Source organism: Typopeltis vanoorti, chromosome 11 (assembly GCF_054136105.1).
Source record: "Typopeltis vanoorti isolate ZY-2024b chromosome 11, IOZ_Tvanoo_1.0, whole genome shotgun sequence".
Lineage (NCBI taxonomy): Eukaryota > Metazoa > Arthropoda > Arachnida > Uropygi > Thelyphonidae > Typopeltis > Typopeltis vanoorti.
In genome coordinates, this window is record NC_143559.1 from 59,657,411 (window position 1) to 59,674,361 (window position 16,951).

General features: G+C 35.5%; 1 protein-coding gene across 1 annotated transcript in view; it reads right to left on the reverse strand.

The window, feature by feature from the left end:
• Nucleotides 1–4,359: 4,359 nt before the first annotated feature.
• The window catches only part of LOC150101622 (sodium/calcium exchanger 3-like), a 76,111-nt gene continuing 63,519 nt past the window's right edge, over nucleotides 4,360–16,951 (reverse strand). Inside the window, exons 6-8 of the mRNA XM_090400396.1 lie at nucleotides 15,932–16,039; nucleotides 10,123–10,281; nucleotides 4,360–4,736 (exon numbers count right to left, since the gene is read on the reverse strand). Of these exons, the coding sequence (XP_090256522.1) occupies nucleotides 4,360–4,736; nucleotides 10,123–10,281; nucleotides 15,932–16,039 (644 nt within the window). The remainder of the gene's footprint in view (nucleotides 4,737–10,122; nucleotides 10,282–15,931; nucleotides 16,040–16,951) is intronic.

A 16,951-nucleotide genomic window follows, 5' to 3' on the forward strand; every position in this document is an offset into this window, starting at 1 on the left:
TATATCTCAATAATGATTTTCCTTGTACAGGAAGACTTGTTCCACGAATATCCTGTAATACGTTTTTTGCTATGTAATTTTATAATAATCATTAAGGTAATTTTTCCCCTCATGCTAAAAAAAAAAAAGTATTACTTAATTTTAACTCAATGATATTATCAGAATACGAAAAGCCTTTAATGGAGGAAAATAAGCCTTTATTTAAAGAGCATGCGCAAAAAACATGTTTGTTTCGTTGTCATAATTATAACGGCTTTGTCTGTTAGAATGTATTGTTACGCGTTCAACTCGTTTTCGTTTTCATACAGAATGAGCACGCGAATGGAAGATGAAATCAACATACAATATTATTTCATTTGTGTGACGTAATAATCAACTCATTTAGGAAGCTACCTAATCCATGTACAATTTCGTACTCGTGGAGATTCCTGCAGACAATTCATACATTTAAAAAAAAAAAGCGTAAACAGCAGCAACAATCCGTAGATGCAAACACAGTTGCAGAGAGCTGATGCAATCCATTCTGACTTATTATAAACCCAGTGATTCTACTCAGCAGACAAATTAACACGTTTCCATCCATTATGTCACCATAGCAACCATGATGAAGAAGATAGCGATAATTATGTAGAGGTATAATATGAAGGGTTAGAGACAGCGAGAGAGAGAGAGAGAGACAGACAGACAGACTGACAGAGAGAGAGAGAGAGAGAGAGAGAGAGAGAGAGAGAGAGAGAGAGAGAGAGGGAGAGAAGCGTTTTATTATTAGCTATTGCGAAAAGAAAGTAGAGTAGCTTAAAGAGAAGGTCAATGTGCATTTTTATCATCAGATAACCTTCTGTTGCCGAGATTAAGGCTGTAGCTGCCTCTACAAATTTCTTATATACATCTATTTACACAGATATACAGAGTGAGGGTGATACTTATAGAGGCACTAATTTCAAAAGATACCATCAAAACATCGAGAGAGACAGTGTTCTAAGTAAAACAGTAGACATGCGACATTGCTTGAAGCACCTGGAATTCGTCGCACTCATTCAAAAATTTTGATATGGGAAGAGAAATCATTTAGCGTTCACATTTGTACAACAGAAAAGTAAAAATCGGTCAAACAGTTTTGTTTTTATTTGTATTTTATTATTATATTAAAACAGAAAAAAAATTTCAGTTTGTTTGGTTAATTACGTAGCATAAAATCGAAATACTGTAATCACTGGTGCTGCCACATGACGGAATTTAATGAAACGAATGGTAAATTTCAGAAAAAATTAAAATATACGATTTACTGGTGCTGCCATCTGACAGATTTTTTTAAAAAATAATACAACAAATTTATCATGTCTCGTATATAAATGAAGACTCATTTCAGAAATAGTTTAAAAACTTAATAAGTATTAGTAATTTAAAAATTGATTAGTAGAAGTTCATAATTAGTCAAGAAAAGATATTAGCCAGTATAGAAGTCGAAATTAAAGACATCTATACATGGAAGACTTCTCTTTTTTTTATTTAAGGCGTAGTTGCATAATCCAGACCTAAAATGAAAACCATATTTCAAATTTTAGGTGAAGAATAGCATATTATGCAAATCAAGAAAGCTCCCGAGAAATCTAAAAACACATATAAACATTCCTTAATATAACAAAGAAGGGGAGAGGTTTCTCTTACCATATCACAAGAAAGTCAAGCATATAAAATGTACTGTCTCTTCTGATCAATGATATCCTTTTTTTTTTACATCGAGACACTCAAACCAGAAATAAAAAGAAAAAATCTTTGGAATTAGAATTCGATAGAGATTCAACAATTTACGAACATTTCTACGCATGCGCACAAGCACACACACAGTCATACTCTCTCTCACACACACATTCCCTCACCTACACATGCACAGACTGAGGGAAGAATTGAAAAAAAAAAAAACATCCTGGGGGAGAAGTGGTAGATAAGGATGCCCTTTCCTTGACTTCATCCGCAGAAAGAGGCGCTTAGAAATACGTAATCTTCTAGAAACAAATCAAGGTGTGGTGCGTTCCCTAAGCGAGCGATGCATGTGGATATTTCAAGGGTTTGGGATAGAATAGGGAACTATCGTGCAATGCTATTTTTTATATTTTCCCCACATACACACAAACACAGCACTGGTATATAGAGAGAGATAAGTAGCAAGCCTTTTATCAGCTAGTCTATTCTAAATGTAAAAATACAAATCAGTTGTTATTTCTATATATTTTTTTTCTGGTTGAAGGTGATAAGTTTATAAAACAGTATTTTTTTTTTACCTGAAATACTAAAAAAAAAGGAAGCTAGCTTATCTTGCATATTTCTGAAGGTAAACTACAGGTGTATAATAAATCATATGTTCGACTGTATAACAATTAAATCCTATATATTAATTGATGCTAAATAAGCATATTATTAGTACAAATGTCTATTCAAAAAACCGTATCAAAATCCACTTATCCTCGTATTCGAAGAAGAAAAAACAAAAACAAGTCTCCCTTAAAAATTGATGCTGTAATCGAATTATGACGAATTTTTTAAACTTTTTTTTTTTTAAACATGTAATCTAACTTGTCTCTAAATTTCTACTTAGGCTAACAACTAACAGCTTTAGTTGCCAATACGCATGCGCCTATATGAATTTAATTCTACAGATATATATTTCCGACATCGATTTTCTTCCTATCTACTATAACTTGCGTACAAATATCAGTTGAGTTAAAATGTAATTAGCAAGTTGTTGTATGGAAAAACAACAATAAAAGAAGTCAAGACTGGAGTTTGTTTTAAACACGTGACAACATTGGTGAACAAATCAAATAGTAATTAAGACATTGATAAAACTTTCAAGGGAAAAATATCCAGTTTGTTACCTGGTCATTGTTTAAAAAGAATAAGACAGTAATTGATGGTCACAGAGCTTTTCTTGATATGTTACTGTGTTTAGTTTGTTTTCGTTTTTATTTAAATTAAAAGGAAAAAAAAAAAAAGAAAGAAAAGACTTCATCACTCACTTATAAAACGCACCACAAGCCAACAATGGATATGACTCATGCTGTCGACGGTAGCGCCATCTTATATTTACAAATCGAACTAAGAGCTTCTATGTAACATGGCGTATATATATATATAGATGTATATTTGTAGCAACGAGAAAATAATTTTATATACAATTAAAAGTTTTTTTTTTTCACTATAAAAATAACATCATTGGGATACCCAAGTACACAAGACTACATAATAAGCTACATACGCAATGAAAACATTAAAAATCTTGAACACTGTAAATACGAAAAAATTAAACAAATTAGTATACAAGATTTTTAGTTCGAACTATTCCGTTAGCGGTGAAGTTTTTTTTTTTTCCTAATATTTCTAATAATTTAAAGGGAGTATTGCTTATCGCTCCGTGTCGGAAATGACACTGTTCAAAAGGTATTTCTGTATACCTTAAAATTCAACTTTTTTTTTGGAAAATATTAACCTGCATCACATATTTCCATCAAGTGTTTCTGGTGTTTCGCCGAAAGATGGCGCATTCTAAATGCTAAATTCTATTTGGAAAAAAAAAAAAGTGTCGTATTTTAATGCCATGCATTATCATTAAGCAGGCATCCAACATATATATGATATGTTGACACTGAAGAAGTCGTTGTAAGGATAAAGAGTTATTGAAAAAATTGTTCTTCCTGATGACGTCACAAACTGGTTTCTAAATTTTTTTTTTTTTTTTTTTTTTTTTAAGTATGAATTGTTTGGCGAAAAAAAAACCAAAAATTCTAAATTTATATTTAGAAAGATCGTACATAATGACAGTTCTACAGATACACAAAAATTGTCAACTCTCCCCGAAATCCCCGAAGACCTTAAATATACGTATAGCAACTAATGATGAATTTTTTAAACATAGATTCAGAGCTAATTAACACAGCAATGATTTCTCCTCACTGTACACAAATATACAATGTTCGTTCATTAATTACGGACTAATAACTGTTAATATTTAGTTTGCAATAATTAATAGTTTTTAATATGGAAAGCCTCGATGAAAACCCGAATAAGGTTTACAATAGTGCAAGAAGAATCATGGCGGTCACTGTATCAACCGCTGGAAAGAGGAGTGGGAAAATTATTACCATAGCAACACACTCAGCATTCGTTCATTGTTGTGTAAACAAATCACGTGACGATGAAAAAAAATCGACACCAAGAAACGGGATTCTACTTGTTCACTTTTTTTTTTTTTCCCGACAAACGCAATACCCGTTTCTATGGTAACCTGATGTACGCTTACAGTCCAAAAACATCTCTTTTTTTTTTTCTTTTTTTTTTTCCCCATCAAATAATTAGCGTTATTTAGAACCCAGTGATTATGTCATAGGCTTCGAGAGAAGACATTATCACATAGAAAACCCATAAACCCACAAACAGTATGGCCGTTGGTAGTTTATACTTCATTGGACCACCGAGTTCCCCTCCGACGGCTTTGTTCCTTCGAAGAAGCAGCACGGTGAAGCAGATGAAGGCGGACACGCAGAACATCGTCACGGAGAAGGCCAGACTACCTGGAGAAACTCGGAATTGGTTTCCGTGTGCTGCATGGTAAATTGCTGCCATGGACCAAGCGATGCCGATACCAAGGAATACGTTGACGGCATTGCTTCCAGTGACGTTACCGATTGAACTGTCGGCGTATTTGTCGTTGACTGCTGCCACTTTACTGGCAAAAGTGTCTAGAAAAGATTAAAGAGAAAAAAAAAGTGGTTTTTAATTATTGTATATCAGAGAAATTGTCCATCTGAATAATAAACACATGTACTGTAACTATTTATTATACAGGGTGTCCCAAAATTCACGCAAGATGTAAATTTAGCGCCATTTGTGCGGTAAAGTGTTGCCAACGAGAGAAAAAAAAGACAGCGTGACAGCTGACAGTTCAGGGTTATTAAAAATGGAGCGCTACACGAAAGAACAACGCATTTTCATTGTTGAGCAATATTTTAAAAATAATGAAGATTTGGCAGCTACAGTTCGCAATTTTCGTACAAAATATGGTCGGAATAGTGATTTAACTTCATCAACTGTGTAAAGATTAATTAAAAAAATCAAGGAAACTGGATCAATTAGTGATCTTATACACTCTGGTCGTCCTTTAACAAAAACATCGAAGCAGTTCTTGAGAGTGTTGCTGAGAGTCCAGGAACATCAATTCGCACCGTGGTCTTGAATTGGGCATTTCGAGAAGCTCTCTACAGCGTATTCTCACGAAAGATTTGCATCTTTATGCTTACAAAGTTCAATTGACTCAAGAACTGAAGCCTACTGACCACACACAGCGAAGAGAGTTCGTTGAATGGATTATGGAACAACAACAACAAGTGGATGCTTATTTTTCGAACAAAATCATCTTCAGCGATGAGGCTCATTTTCGTCTTGATGGCTTCGTTAATCGACAAAATCGTCGCATTTGGGGTTCAGAAAATCCATGAGTGATTGTTGAGAAACAAATGCATCCACAACGTGTCACTGTTTGGTGCGGATTTTGGGCTGAAGGCATCATCGGTCCATTCTTCTTCGAAAATGCGGCTGGTAAGGCAATAACAGTTAATGGTGCTCGCTATCGCGACATGATAATCCAGTTTTTTTGTGCCTAAATTGCAAGATATGGATGTGGACGACATGTGGTTTCAACAAGACGGTGCCACATGCCATACAGCCCGAGAAACAATTCAATTACTGCATGAGTCATTTCCTGGTCGTGTAATTTCCCGTTTTGGTGATCAGAAATTGGCCGCCCAGATCATGTGACTTAACGCCGTTGGACTTTTTTTGGGGGGGGGGGGGGTTTGAAGTCTAAGGTTTATGCCAACAAGCCCACGACCACCCACGCCTTGAAGGAGGAAATTGAGCGCTGTTTCAACGAAATTCAGCCCCATTTATACAAAACGGTAGTGGAAAATTTCGACAAAAGAGTGCGTATGTGCCAGCAAAGCCGTGGAGGCCATTTACCCGATATGCTATTCCATGCATAACCCTATACTGTATACTTTATGAATCAATAAGAAATTACAATTTTTGATTAAAAACCTGTGTTTTCTATCAAAATTACTTCTTGCGTGAATTTTGGGACACCCTGTATTTATCAGCCCTTCCATACAATCCGAGGCTCTACAGGCCAATATATCATATTCTGAAACAAACTTCTGTATTTGTCGATTCCTTGAATGAGAGAACCCATTGATGCATAGCCAAAAGGACACACAACACGTCAATTTATGTGATCTGCTGATTTTTTTTTCTTCTTCTACCATTAAACCGTTTTCAATTCTTGATGAATATTATGGAAGTCTATAATAACACGTCGTGCTGGACTCCGGTTAAATTTTTAACCGGAGTTCAGGAGTGACCAAATAATTTTTACAGTATAGTGTATTTGAGCGAGTGGTTGCTAGAAAAATGTGAAGGAATATTTAAACTTGTATTTTACATTCGTTCTGTTTTTGTAGAGTAGAAAATCCAGAATGCAAAATTTATTCTTATTGCTGTTTCAACCGAAGATGAATTAGTTAGGAAGCAAGGGTTTTATTTCTGAGAAGTCGATTTTTTCCCTTCCACAAAACAGATCAATCAGGAGTGAGAAACACTCAACTACGTAGACAGGATTAACCATCTCATATAGCAATACATAGATGTATAAAACGCCAAGCGACTTGCTCGTAGCGAACAATTGGACCTAATTCGTCAACATAGCTATTTATTATTGTACTTATATTTGTAAATAAATCAAATAATACATCCGTGCTTTCTTTTTCGTGTATTTGTTTAAAAGATTAAAGCTAAGGCTCATCATCTGCCATGTCTATCGAAGCATTTCCGTTTCGCAGAAGATAACACGTGTTTTCTGGAAAATAAACTCGCGCACTTCATATGAAAACAGGAAAATTAGCTTTCAGTCAGAACCCCCCCCCCCCCCCCACCATGGTGATGGTTTTTCATATTCTAGACAGTATTCTAACCAAAATCTTTCGACTAAAGGGTGCCCCAATTATCGACTGTGCCACCGAATCATTTAATATAACATGTGTTAGGTTTAACTATAGTATAAAAGCAAATATTTACATTCAAAATAAGTAACAGATAATAGCTAATTCAGTAAGAAGTTATATAAATAGCAAACGATGAAACTGGAAAAAATAACATTGTTGTTCATCGTATGAACAACAATGTATTCATAGACTATCAAGTATTCATAGACTATGAAAAAATTGTTATAGAGTAATAAGCTGTTTAAAATGTATTAAAATAAGCCTTCTCCCCAGGAAACTGTAATTTTTTTTAAAAAAAAATTGCGTTTATCTCAAAATGGCCAGCTAGATTGGCCGAGTGGTTAATCGACTCTCTTTCCAATCAACAGATTGAAGATTAGAATCCCACCGTGGACATGAATGTTTCTAATTATTTTTCTTATACACACACACACATACACAAGTACAAACTCTTCCAAGATGGCATGTGTCACCATGGGAATGTAGATTAAACCCTCCCGCATTTGGGAGGGACTTTGAATGAAGTTTAATTCACAAAATTGCAAACGAATTTGAAAATAAGAATGCAACTCAGTACAAGAAACCAAAACTTAATCATGGGGTTTCAAAACAGCAAAGATAAAAGGAATTAAATATTATTATTGATACACTATGCAACGCGGGGGGAAAAAAGAGAAAAAATAAACGAATAAAATGAATGACTCCATAAGATACAAAATAGAAAATTTAAGACTAAAAAAAAAAACCTCTAGTGATCCTACTCCCAAGATTAGTAGAGTTTTTTGTATCTTTAAGCAATTTTTGGAAGATATCTACCCTGAAAACTGAGCCAAGGGCTATCAATGATTTTCTAGCCGTCAGGAAAGAAAGTAGGGAAGGCACCTCTTGCCATCTCGTGTTCTTAAACCCCAACAGGTATTATATTACTGTCTGAAATAATATGCGTTTCACGGTCAATTTTTTTTGTTGTTTTTCGGAAGGAACCCTACTACTAAATCAACTACCTCGGAAACCCATTGAAAAACATACAAGCAAATTATTAAGAATTAACATTCAGGTATTTTTAATGTTTGAATGTCATCATCATTGTCAGCCATTGTTGATCCACTGCTGGATGAAGTCCTTTCCAAGATTACTCCAAAACTGTTCGTCCATGGCTCTCCTTTCCCATGTCACTCATACAAATCTGATGATAGCCTGATCTTGTTTCCATTGTTGATCTTGTCTTCGGGCAATATGCCCAGCCCATTGCCACTTCAGATGTTTCACTCTTCCTATGATATCAGAGACTTTGGTTTGATTTCTTATCCATGTATTCCTTTTGTGATCCAATCTTGTGATACCAAGCATACTTCTTTCCATACTAAATTGTGTTGTTCTTAATTTTTGAATTTTATTTGCATTTAGTGTCCATGTTTCACAGCCATATGTCAATATAGGGAGAATACACTGCCTAAAAACGTTTCACTTTAGGCATAATAGCAGTTGGCTTTTGAATATTGAATGTAATTTTCCAAATGCTTTCCACCCAAGCATCGTGCGCGTTTTAATTTCATCCATGATATTTTGTTCCGTTGATATCTGTTGTTCTAAGTATATGTAATGATCTACTTGCTTAATTTCCTCATTATTGATTTTTATTATTTCTGGTTGGACATAGCTATTGAAAATAACTTGGGTCTTCTTTAAGTTTATCTTTAGGCCTGCTGTTTTGCTAGCAATTTGGAGCTCATGGATACGAGTCTGTAATTCATGTGCAGTTGAAGTAAAGATAACTATGTCATCTGCAAAGCGTAAATAGCTTAAATATCTTCATTTATCTTCAGACCTTTCCCTTCCCAATCTTGAATATTTCTTCTAGGCACGCTGTGAATAGTTTTGGAGATATTGTGTCACCTTGTCTTATAACTCTGTATTTTCGCAGTAGAGATGTTTCCGGTGAAATGAGTTGCGTCCCTTGTACTCGTGTATGCTGTGTTGATGGTCGTGACGTACGGCTTCTCCAATTTGTGGTTTCGTAATGTTTTAAATATTGCACACGTTTTTGCTGAATCAGAGGCTTTCTCATAATCAATAAAAACAACACATAATGGTAGTTGATATTCATTACACTGTTCAATAATCTGCTGCACAACTTGAATATGGTCCATTGTACTAAAGCCCCCCCCCCCCCCTTCGAAAGCCTGCCTCTTCTTTTGGTTGTGCTGGGTTCAGAGTTGTCGTACAAAACCTAAGAGTTAAGACTTTGAAAAGCACTGATAGTAGACTGATAGGTAGGTAGTTTGTTACGTCTTCTACTTCACCTTTTTTATGGTATCAGAATTAGGGTAGCTTCTTTCATGTTCTTGGCACATCATTTTTCTTCAGGTATAAAGTAAATAGTTTTGCTAAGATTTTGTAGATAATTTCCCCACCTGCTTTCAGAAGTTCAGCTATAACTCCATCCTCACCTGCAGCTTTCCCATTTTGCAAGCTTTGGATGCGCCACATAAGCCTTCTTCTGGGTAGAATCTGTGGTACTTCAGCTATTTGGTAGTCGTCTTCTTCTTAATTTAATTCATCATCCTGATATAATACTGAGTAAAATTCTTCAATCCTTCAATGTTTGAATGTATTATTTTATAATATCTGCAAATTGTATGGAAATGATAAAGAAAATGCATAAAAAAGGACTGTTCCACAAATAGCCTTCTTGTATAATGATATTAAACATTATTTCTTGGAATATGATTGTAGACATTATTTTATTTTGCTTAATTCTCTCAATTGAAGGTTCCTCTTGAAAACCAAAATTGACGTATCGGTAAGTTTTAGAAAAAAAAAATTCGCACACATCAAACGTCATTCCATGTCATCCGTCATCCTAAAGATTAAAAAAAAAAAAGAAAAAAAAGAACGAAGTTGTTCTTTCTACAAGACTGACTTTTAACTAAACAAGCTACACACTCTTTATTCTCCCTTCGTTAACTTTTAAACTAAACTTTACAAGTGAAAATTCATCAAACAACAATTTATTTTGCACCAAACACCATAGTGTCGTCGTTCTGGTCCCTTAACCCTTGAAAATTCTTACCTGGAACGCTAGTGCCGAGAGCGACAAAGGAAATGGCAGTTACGGTGTCCTTGAGACCGACCGTGCAGCCGAAGTGTGACGCTAGATCCCCCACGAGAGCCGTCAACATCCCAATGACTGCGATGCTGGAAATGAAGCAAGCCCATCCGCCGAGGTAATCTGTGGAAAGAGAAGATAAATACACTTTATCTCACCTGGATTTCACGCTAGCAAGGTCAGTTGTAAGTTAACTTAAAGAAGATAAGAGAATGGGGGCGGAGAAAAGAGAAAACCAAGAATAACAAACTAATTTTAATATTGCCCCTTTTATTCCTTTAGTGTTACCAAATAGAGTTCGATTAACGATCACGTAAGATTGATTCTTGTTCCCCTACTCTTAAAGCTGTAGCATCAATTACTTTTGAATCAGCAACAATTAGTTTTGAACACGACTTACAAATTAAAACAAATAACTGCTCTTATTGTTACACACAACAATTAATAATCCTTGCACCACGCGTATTCAGATATGTTGTTGATTGCCTAAACGCATTGTGACGTGTTTTAATTCGAAATGAATAATTTCCTAGCATTATGTAGTTCTATTTCTTGACTTTTCTAATTAAAACGGAAACTGACTCAATCCATAGGTGAGTCGGCTGTTATATTGATTGTATCACTTTATTGTTATGTTTTAGACGTTTTCAATGTACGGAAACTATTAAGAGTATTGTCTTTGTTTCATTAACATTATTACAATGAAAAGCATATTTTTTGTGTGGAAAAAGCTGCAAATGAAAGTCATCTTTATCACTAGGTGGCATGGCAATCGTAACAATCGTAACAACTACTGTTTTATATTCTTAGCGACAATGGCAAAGCATTTTATGCACTACATTTTTTGGTTGACGTTTGTCGAACAAAAAGAGGGGGAAAACATTCTCTTACACAGTACAAGCAAAGAGGATGGGGAAAAAAAAAGGAAGCGAAGATAAAAAAAAAAAATAATTTGTTTTCTCGTTTGTCGTTCCCTTAGCAACCAAAAGCAGCACCAAATGCGTGCAGACAGATAAAAGTCGAAACATATCGTGTTTCGCTCCAAACTGGATTTCCAGAAAAAATAAAATAAATAAAAAAAAGGGCGGGAAAATCGACACAATGGTAAAGCCCATTTTTATCGATCAGTCGGGAATCTCTTTGACGTTGTCTTAAATGGACAAACAATAGAAAGCTGCTCTTGATTGACTTCCTGCTTTTTTTTTTTTTTTTTTTTTTGTAAATAGTAATTAGTTGGGCGTATAAGAGGAGGTCATGCTAGGATTTATTTTTTATTTTTTGGATCAGATGTGCAGTAGTCAGACAACGATAGAAGCATATTCTATCTTTTGAAAAGTATTTTTCTGCAGGAAATAGCCACTGATGGAGATCTTAGAGACGCCTTTTTGACAAACTTAAGAAGGAAGGTCATATCTGTAAATCATCTTTCGTTATAACTTCAGTGTCAACAGAGAGAAAATTGGATTTAACGTGTCGAAATTCTTATTGTAAAAGTTGTTCTGGGGTGGCAAAAATATGTCACGAGCTTTGAAAAGGTAGGACATACAGACCTCCTTCAAGTCATAGCTACAATTAGCTATGGCTTGAAGCCATAGCTCACCGAAAGGTCCTCTCCATCACCTGTACCATCCAAGTGTCTACAGCATTTTTTGCTCGTATAAACTTTCGTATATTTTGGACAAACAGGAAGCACTGTCGATATCCGTTTGGAGGAAGTACAGAACTGCGCGCATTACTTTCACTACAGCCATTCTGGAGTACGAGAACGTCTGTGGTGCAGATCCAGTGATTCGTATCTATGCCATGGATACGAATCGACGGATCCAAAGGGAAAAGAAGCCTCCCTTTCATACAGGAACTGATATAAATCGGAGATATTATTCTGGAATTTGTCAGAGCTTCACAGAATTGGCCAAATCTGAAAAAATTAGGCTGCTTCACTTTTCCCAAAATATGGGAGACATTTTTGAGACCTTCAGGGAATTTCCATCACTATACCTATAGAGGGTGCGAGTGTTGAAACTGTTCTCTCTTTGCCTTCCTGCTGGCGTGTCTGCTTGCACGTGCTTAGATGTATATCTTCCTGGACACAAAGAAACATTGAAATAATCATTTATTATAACGATGCTGCTAGATTGCAGTTTTTTTTTTTTTTTTGCATAATCCTGAGCTGGTTGCCATTTACGACCTCTGGGGGGGGGAATCATAATTCACTGATGTATTTTGATAATCTTTTGAAGGAAGACTTACAATCAAAAGTAACAAAAAGGTTGATCGCCTAGCGAGACCATACGATAAGACGGATCAGGATGCATGCGTTGTTCAAAATGTTGCATACGATAGTTGGTGAGATCGAAAACCCCCCAATCGATTTTGGTTTGCTGTTTTTTTTTTCCCGACAAGTAAAATACGCCAACGTTAATTGTAAAGTCAAATAACGTCTTAAGGTACGGAAGAAAATTTTATTCAATAAATCCATAGTATCAGCTGACAGGATATTTGCTTAAGGAGAGATTGCTTTCAAACTATTTAATATATCGGAGGACGTAAGACTACACTAAACATCTTACAGAGTTTTGATGCGAAAGGGAGATTTACACACACAAGTCGACAGGACTGTTGACTAGTTTTAGGCAGGACCTCCTATAGAATCGACTGTGCAAAGTTAGTCAATGTGTTTTGTGTACTTTATGCAGAAGACCATACGTTTTCCTAAACACCGACTCAATCCACTGTCCAATATCTATCGGATTTCTTGCTCTTGAGATACGTTTTATTATAGTTAAACAGGAGAGACAGTCTGTGTTTTTAGAAGAAAATCAAGATTTCTTAAGGCACCAGAAGAAGGAAAATGTATCAGGTTATGCCCATCTTGTAATTTCCTCTGATGCAGATCCCAAAGTAGCCAAACTAAACTCCTTCATCAAAGCCACTTATAAATACTGAATCTATATGAGAATGACTGCTTTAAACTCCTTCAGTAACGATGAAAATATTATATTATTATTATAATGTATTTAAGAATGATAAAAAAAGACATCAAAAACTATCCCTGTGGGCAGGGTCGTCGAGAGAAATTTTCGGGCCCCTGACAAGTCTGTGGTCCGGGCCCAAACTTAAAAAAGTGCATCACTTTTGTTTAATAAAAAAGTCATATAAAACATTAAACATTTATTTAAAAAAAATTGGTGTTTCAATATCTTGGTGTTCTTCCATCTTCAAATACTTCAGTAGTAAATGATTGTATTTTAAATCTTCTTTTGCCTTCTCACGATCCCTTTTCTTCTTTCGTTTTTGATTTCCAGATTTATGATGATACATTTCTGTTGGTCAAATTTTTATTATTAAAAATATAATTATAATAATAAAAAAATCAAATTAATAAGAATACTTTTATTTTTTAGCGCACGGCCTACACTATACAGTTGCGCGCTTTACAAACAAATTCGTCTATCAAAATACTAACAAGAACGAAGCGTTCTAGCAGGGAACATTACTGCGAATGCAATTACTAGCTAGCGCTAGCGCAGCCGACTGCAACAACCTTGCACGAACGCCTATTGACGTCTTCACCAGCTATAACTACAGCGATCCGCGCTGAGAGAATCAGTGTCTTCCGGACATTCACGGCGAGCGTTATCTTTTATCATTGCTGTATTATTACGAGAATTAAAACCACCATGCATTATAAATACAGTTATGTGACACGTCAGGGCCCTGACGGTCGGGCCCTTTTCGATGCCGGGCCCGTGACAAAAGTCTCAGATGTCATCCCCTCTCGGCGGCCATGCCTGTGGGTACTGCCTTATGATAATGTGCTATAGTAAATAGTAAAGCGGGAATTCTATTTTCGTCGCTTTTCTTCTATTACTGCATCACAATGCTGTCGTCCGACTTGTCTCTCCACAGACATTCCTCTCATCGTTCCACAGTCTAATTACGAAGATCCGTGCACCAAGTTAAAAAAATTCATGTTTTAACTTCCCTTATCCGTTGGAAATGTTATTTAACGATCGAAAACTGTGTCCCAACTAATAGGAAGAATCCCGCTTGCATGGTAAGTAGACTGACCATTCTATAACATTGTTCGGTGAAGTATTTAATGAACATAATAATCTGAAGGATGAACAAATATCCATCCAAAATGATGAACAAAATGATGAACAAAAGGATGAACAAATATTCATTTAAAACAATTTTTATAACTTTATTTATGTATAATTTATTAACCTGAATTAACTAGCATACATCTTTTTAAGCATAATACAAAAATGTGAATCGAAAATTGATGCTAACCGATGGAACAACAAAAGCCAAATGCAAGTGGGAAGTTGCATTAGGATTAGAGAAACTCACCATCTAATTATTTTAAAACCAGTGTTGGAAAATGCAAATGAAGAATTAATTTCTAATCCCCCATTTCTCCCTCTCTGCCATTCTCTCTAAACGTTGAATTCAATCTGAGTTTACTCCTTCAAACTCTTCTGACACTAATCTCATTTCCCTTGGTGACTATCTTCAATTAGTTTGGCCTTTTCGTGTTCAACAGACTAATCTGAGAGCGAATGCGGAAGTATTTGCTATCAGCAGTCATCTCAACCCGCATTGTTGATTTACCAATCAGAATACAAGACTAACCCCTTAACGTACTTGATCTTTTGCTAAGTACGCCGTTGCACTCTTCTACGTAATTTGGACCAATGACATTAGTCGAGACTTATGTCAACCCATGCATCCGCTTGCAAACGTTTGTACTACAACTGAACAAAGAGGATCTCTTGGTCTCGTGGGGAAAGTGTTAATTTTAAATGCGTATATCAGTAATGTTAATAATAATTCATTAAAATACGTTTGAATCCAAATCTATTTGCTATGGAAACCATAATTTAATTTGAAGTGACTTGTATCACTCGCTTTAAACGACAAAATTTAACTTTTGAATGCAATGTTCGCTTATTAAACAACGCACACTTTCGAATAAACAGATTCCTTAATATGTTAATCACTGAGTTCGCAATTAAGAAATCTAAACACACACCTACAATATTTGGGCAAAAATTCCCATGCTGCTCTTATTGAAAGCAAACGAACGTATTGCTAATGGTTGTTAATTAGAATCTTTAGCGCGACGCATGGTGTCCAACAATGTTTGTGTCAGTGTGCATGCAACCAACAATGGAAAAATGTTTATAAATGGGCAGTTGGTGACGTGACATCTCTAGAAAGTAGAATGGGAAAGCAAATGGTTTAACTTTGATCTTAGTTAAATTTGGGATTTTTAGTAAGGATAACGTATACCATATTCATCGAAATCGATAGAATGGTTCAAAAGATGAATAGCTCGCTCATAAACCACAATCAGTTTTTGAAGGAATGAATCAGCGCAACAAAATCTTTTTTTTTTTATCTATCCACGGCATTTGTCATCTGTAATCGGGACATTTTTAGTTGGTTTCCATCTTATTTTGTTTCTTGCACCTTTTCCAACTGTAAGTCTTTTCATTTCAGGATTTAGTGGTGCTCAAGAAAGCTCTTTGTTATGCTTATGAGTTTGCGTTCTGTAGTTTAAATGAAAAATCAATGAATAATAAAACGAAATTTAATAACAAAAAGTTTATTTTATATAAAAAAAAGGGAAAACTCTCGAACATTGAGATTTTTGTGCGTTGCGGGAGCCGGCAAGACGACTCAGACTAGAGAAAGTAAGACTGATGGATTTTCAATATTCTAGTTTATACAACACTAACTGACACGATAGAGATATGAGACTTACCTGTGGGGGGAACAAAGGCAAACAGCACCTTCCAGAAGATTGTAAAAAAGTGTATTACGTAATCTGAACAGGTAGGCATGTTTTCCATATCATCTCCGTCTTCCTCTTCTCCTGGGAAAAAAACAAAAAAAAAACACTCACGACTTTTGGAAAACTGTAGCAGAAAAGAATTCTTCACAACCTTTTTGATCTTTTGCCAAAACTGTTTGCGAAAAATAAATTATGTCTAAAAAATTGGTATTACGATCTTTTGTCCAAGATTATGTATATCTGATGCACAATATGTGACAGAAAAAGGGGAAGGATTTATCCCCCATCCCTTGAAACTTCCCAAGCATGAAACATATACAGTGATGTACTCTCCCTTCGTTACTGATGCCAAGGGAGTGGGTAGAACATTCTGGGAAAGTTGAGGAAACTGGGATTAATTCTTATTGATCATTCTCTTTCCTCAGCGCAACTGATGCTGCATGTAGAAAATTCATGTAAGGAAAAATCGATGAACATTTTTATGAAGTCTGGCATTCCTCCCGGATTTCTTCATCTTCTTCCCTTCACTCTCTATCAAAGACGCATATGGTTAGTAATCGGAACACGTGATTCAGATCCCGCTAATGTTAGCTATTCAGAAGGATTTACATTTCTAAGTAGTCAGTTTCACACTAAGTGTGCCTGCTAAATCCTTTTTTTTTTTTTTTTTTTTTGCAGTTGTCTTTTCCTTCGCGTCTTGTTTCAACTACAGAATATCCAGTAGATGCAAGCTTCCATGTCAATTTAGACACGAAAGTTTTTCCATTTTAGCATCTTGCTCGAGACGTTGCGATCCTAATCAAAATGTTGTCAGTCGCTCTGTTGTTTTTCCATTCCTTGCTGTTTGCTTCATAAGAATTGCAGATTTTTATGTTTTTCTCTGTTGCACATCTGCTCACTGGTGTCTGTTCTTCCGTCTGTTTTCAATTCTGAGATTCATTTTGTTCCCTTGCTGGCAATCTCTCTCTCTCTCTCTCTCTCTCTCTCTCT